Below are 4,906 nucleotides of genomic sequence, written 5' to 3' on the forward strand. Positions count from 1 at the left end.
TCTTTCCCTCATTATTATGTCTATGAGATTCATTCATGTTGTTGCAGTAGTTGGTTCTTTTTTGTTGTTGTTCCATTGTTTAAGTATACAACAGTTTATTCTTTTATGGATGGGTATTTGGCTTTTTGTTGTTGCAAAATTTGGCCATTATGAATAAAACTGAGTATTCTCGAATGTGTCTTTTGGTGGATGTATGCGCTCATTTCTCTAGGGGATACATCTAGAGGTAGAATTACTAGATCAGAAGGCAGGTGTCCATTTAGTTTTAGTAGATATTTCCAACGTGGTTTCATCACTGTACTCTCTCACTAGCAATGTATGAGAGTTCCAGCAACTCTGCATTCTTGCCAGTACTTGTTATTGGTGGTCTTTTGAATGCTCTCCATTCAGAAGGGTGTTTGTTTTATTTCATTGTGGTTTTAATTGCATTTTCCTGATGAGTCACCATGTTCACCCTGTTTCTTATGCTTGTGACCACTGGTGTGTCCTCTTTTATGAAATGCCTATTCAAGTCTTTTATCCATTTTATTAATTGGGTCGTTCATTTTTTTCCTATTTATTTGTTGGCATTCTTTGCATATTCTGGATATTCATCTCATTGGAGATAAAAATCACAAACATCTTACTCTCTTAATAGTACCTTTTGATGACTGGAAGTTCTTTATTTTGGTGAAGTCCAATTTATCCTTATTTTTTGTGATTAGTGCTTTTTGTGTTCTTTTACAAAACTCATTGCCTTTCCATCTCTTGGGTATTTAGAGGCAGAAAAAAATGTGGAGAACGACTGCTGTAGAAAGTAAGCCACAGTCACACTGGCCATTATTGGCTTCCTGTTTTTGGATTGGCTGTTTGCCTACAGTGGTGTTCTGAGCCCTCATATTTAGGAAGCACTTTAGGTTTCACAGAGCTCTTTATCATTCGCCCTCATTTGATCCCAGGCAGGAGCTCACTAAAGGCCTTGCAGGAGCGTCTAGTCCCTTTTGATGGCAAGGGACGTGGGTGGTCAACACGAGCTCTCTGGGGGCCACAGTATCTCCAACGTTTCCCGTGGCTTTGTGCTTGAGGGCAAAGCATTAGACTGCTTGGTTCAGATCCTGGCTCTGTAACTGTGGACAAGGTACTTAACCTATTTGAGCCTTGATCTTCTCATCTGCTAAATGGGATAGTGAGAGTATGCCTCCCTCATGATGTAGCTGTGAAGATGAAATGAATGAATTAATAGGTAATGCTTAGCGCACTACCTGGCACACGGTGCTGGGTTATTATTGTAGTTGTTCTTTTATTATATTGTTTGACAGGGTCACAATTTTTTTTTTAAATTGAAGTATAGTTGACTTAAAATATTAGTTTCAGGTGTGCAACATAGTGACTTGATATTTTTATAGACTACACACCATACAAAGTTATTATGAAATATTGACTGTATTCCCTGTGCTGTACGTTACATCCCTATGACTTATTTTGTGGTTTGTACCTCTTAATCCCCTTCACCTATTTTGTCCCCCCTGTCACTCTTCTCACCTCTGGTACCCACTAGTTTGTTCTCGGTATCTGAGGGTCACAATTCTTTGCAGAGCTGGAAAGAGCTCTGGTCATTTACTCCATTTCTCTTTTATTGTGTCATATTTTCCTTTTCTCATTCCACACTCCCACCTCGTGAGTTCTGTCTCTTTCCCTCTCTTTTTCTTTCCACTTTTGTTATGAAAAGCCAGATGCATTTCAGAAATGAACTAAATGAATAAAATGAACTAAATGAACTAAATTGATACCTGAATGAAAGCATACTGTCTTACAGGGACTGACATGGAACGTGTAGGGCCATTGAGAGTTTTGTTTGTTTTCTTTTGTTTTGAGGGATGGTGGTTAGTAGGGGCATAGGGATGGTAAATATGGAAAGGAAGTTAACTGCTTGATTCCAAAATAAAGTTGACACATTTACCTTGGTTCTAGGAATTACACACATTAGAGATTTATGTAATAGTGGTTTAAGGTATAACAAAGGAAAAGAAATTTGAAGCTGAGTGTTTTCTAGATGCCTAGAAAGGATAGTACATACAGATCTAGATGTACATACACCAGGCTAAGAGAAAGTTTTCTGAACCTGGGGTGATAGGATTAGAATCAAGTGTGTCAAATCTACTTTATTCAGCTCTCCACCACCCCCTCACACAATAAAAAAGGAGAACAAAACCACATGTGGAAAAGAATGTATATTTTGATATTTCTTCTCGAAATGAAAACAAATCCTGTTGACTTTCCTGGTTGCTAAGGCCAAGTGGCCCACCCTTCACAGCCTCTGAGTTTGTCTGAACTTCCTCTTTGTGGCTCTGGGTAGAAATTTCACACTGTGTGCCATGAAGCTGATGTGACATCTGCGAAGTTCCTGAGACCTTGGTCTGCTAGGCAGCTATTGTGGTCTCACTGTTTGCTGGTGAATACCTAGCAGGAAATGAACTGGAGACACATTGGCATGTAGAGAGTAGCTCTACCCCAGCGGGGAGAGGAGGGCGTCTTTGCTCTCCAGTGTGGGGGGAACAGGAAGGAAAAAGGGGGGCGTCTGGGTGGGCACAGGGGCCTCAGACCTAACTGTGCCTCAGGATCCCCTGGGGAGATGGTTAAAATCCAAGTTTGCAGGCCCAGCCCCGAAGTTCAGGTTCAGTGAGGTGGGGCTGGGCTGGGCACCTCATATGCATGATTCTGAAGCCAGGGGTCCAGGCACAACAACACACAGAGGTCCAGGCCCAGGGACTAGAGTTCCACAGTGGACTGCAGCTTCGTAGACTTTTTATCTCAAAGCCGTTAAAGCTTTGTGTGTGGCTGGCTTTAAGGTGGAAAAGTAGAATCAGTCCTCCCAGCCCCCGGCCGTAGGGCTGTGGCTGCCAGCAGTCTGCAGATACCCAGTGGGTCAGGCACACTGGGTGTGCTGATAGTGGTGGGAAATGGGCCCTTGGGCCTGAGAATGAGAATTTCTGAGAAGAAGAGGGAGTGTCCTGGCTGGTTCAGGGAGTCACTGTGTCTTCTGAGTCACTGTGTCTGGGTGCCAGCATGCAGTGTGGCCTTCACGGGAGTGACTGCCCTCTCGGGAATCAGCGTCCATCCCATCACCTGCCTCTCATCCACCCTGTTACCCCCCTCTCCCCCACTGCTCCTCCCTCTCTGTCCCCCCCCCGAACCTCGTTCACCACCTCACGCACTCACACCCGCACCCCAGTGCCCCTCATCCCCGGCCCATCTCTACTTAACATGTTCACATCTTTGAAAACTTTTTTTCTTCAGGGATGTTGAGGGATGATGACTGAAAAGAAACAAATATGATATTTAAAATACATTAAACATAAGTATTAATAGATCTAGCCTATTCATTGAAACTATGGAAATAAGCCAGGAACAGTGACTATAGGTGGGTTGAATAAACAGGCTTTGGTGCTTGTGGGCCCAGGCTTGTGCTGAGCAGGGCATCGCGGAGCTCGTTTCTGTGTGTGTGTGTGTTTGTGTGTGTGTGTGTGTGTGTGTGTGTGTGTGTGTGTGTGTGTGTGTAATTTGTGTGTGTGTGTGTGTGTGTGTGTGTGTGTGTGTGTGTGTGTGTGTACACTCTTCTGTGATCCTGAGCAGTGCTGCAGTCTTAATTCTTGCTCAGGGGACTTCGGCCTTCCTTTTAGGCTTTCTCAAACTTTAAAGATGAGGATTTGAGTCACTAATTCTTAACTTTTTGTGGGTTGCAGTTTGAATTGTTTGTCCAGAAAAATACATACACATTTGGTGGGGGAGGGTGGCTTATAGACTCTCTGGGACCCATCTGTGGACCCTAACTCAAGAACTCCTGCATTAATGAGCAAAGAGGGCTTGTAGCCCCTTCTCCCAAGTTCATATTTGTGGCACACAGCTCTTCTTGTGTGACATGTGTAAGGGGTACGCAACAAACACCATTTGATATTGTGTGCATGCTTTCTGAAGGGTTTGTGCTCAATTTGAAAGAACAAGCAGATTTCAAGGAGAGAGTGAAAAGAGCTAATGCATGTGAAGACCTTAGCATCTGCCATGGTAAAGATTCACTTAAAAATGCTGTCTACATTTAGTATAATCATAATTATAACACCCATTACCCCCATAAGGCTTTTTCATGTCAAAAGCAGTTTAGAATCATTGGACTAGATATTAAGCCAGGATCCCTCCAGCGTGGATGTTCCCCCTCTTTTTATTGAGTCCAGTAATTCTCTTCACTTAAGAACGTGTTTATTGTACTCCTCCTGGGAGTAAAGTACCCTAGTAAGCATTTTGGAGAAGAGGAATGAATATGATCTCAAACGCCGAAGGGAATCACTTGACTCCTCTGTGTCCCTTACCTGTATGTAGAGTCCTGTCTTCTGTGTTTCCTCCCACCTCCCTGAGGGAGGTAGGCTTATTGAGAGGGATTTGGGGGTGATAGCTTTGCTTTCTGAGGCTGGAAGGTGGCTCTGAAGAGCTGAGGGGTGCTCTCTCTCTCTGTGCCGTCAACCCCAGCAGGCTCTCACTCGGTCACTTAGATGTCTCTTTAAGGCTCACCATCATCAGGATCTCTCTACCTGTGGCGCTGAGTTCACATCTGTGTCCTCATTTCTCCGCAGGCCTGGAGTTATCACCATGCAGGCATTGTCTGAAGAGGACCGGAGGCTCTGGATGGAAGCCATGGATGGAAGGGAACCTGTAAGTAACAATTCAGGGAAGTAGAGCAAGAATAAAGGTCCCGAGTTGTTTGTTGTTTCCTTAGTGCAGTGATTTTTACCGTTGCTCTAAATAAAGCCTTGGGCTCTTGAGACCAATGTACCAGAGGGACTTTTTTTTTTAAATTCCTGGACTGATGTTTGTGGATATTGACACCGCTTCTGTGTAGATGCAACTCCTAAGCTTTGGCCTCTCAGTCTCAGCC

The 4,906-nt window shown here is 43.9% G+C and overlaps 1 protein-coding gene across 8 annotated transcripts in view; it reads left to right on the forward strand.

Annotated features, from left to right (window-relative positions):
• ARHGAP26 (Rho GTPase activating protein 26) overlaps positions 1–4,906 on the forward strand; it is a 469,933-nt gene that overhangs the window by 165,170 nt on the left and 299,857 nt on the right. For all 8 annotated transcript variants that reach the window (XR_003004075.1, XM_024752249.1, XM_024752250.1 and 5 more), the window contains one exon: positions 4,605–4,683. Coding sequence is in view for 7 of the 8 variants with exons in the window: in XM_024752249.1 (XP_024608017.1) it covers positions 4,605–4,683 (79 nt within the window). In the remaining variant the exon portion in view is untranslated. The remainder of the gene's footprint in view (positions 1–4,604; positions 4,684–4,906) is intronic.

Source organism: Neophocaena asiaeorientalis, unplaced genomic scaffold, assembly GCF_003031525.2.
Source record: "Neophocaena asiaeorientalis asiaeorientalis breed wild unplaced genomic scaffold, Neophocaena_asiaeorientalis_V1.1 scaffold204, whole genome shotgun sequence".
NCBI classification, from domain to species: Eukaryota; Metazoa; Chordata; class Mammalia; order Artiodactyla; family Phocoenidae; genus Neophocaena; species Neophocaena asiaeorientalis.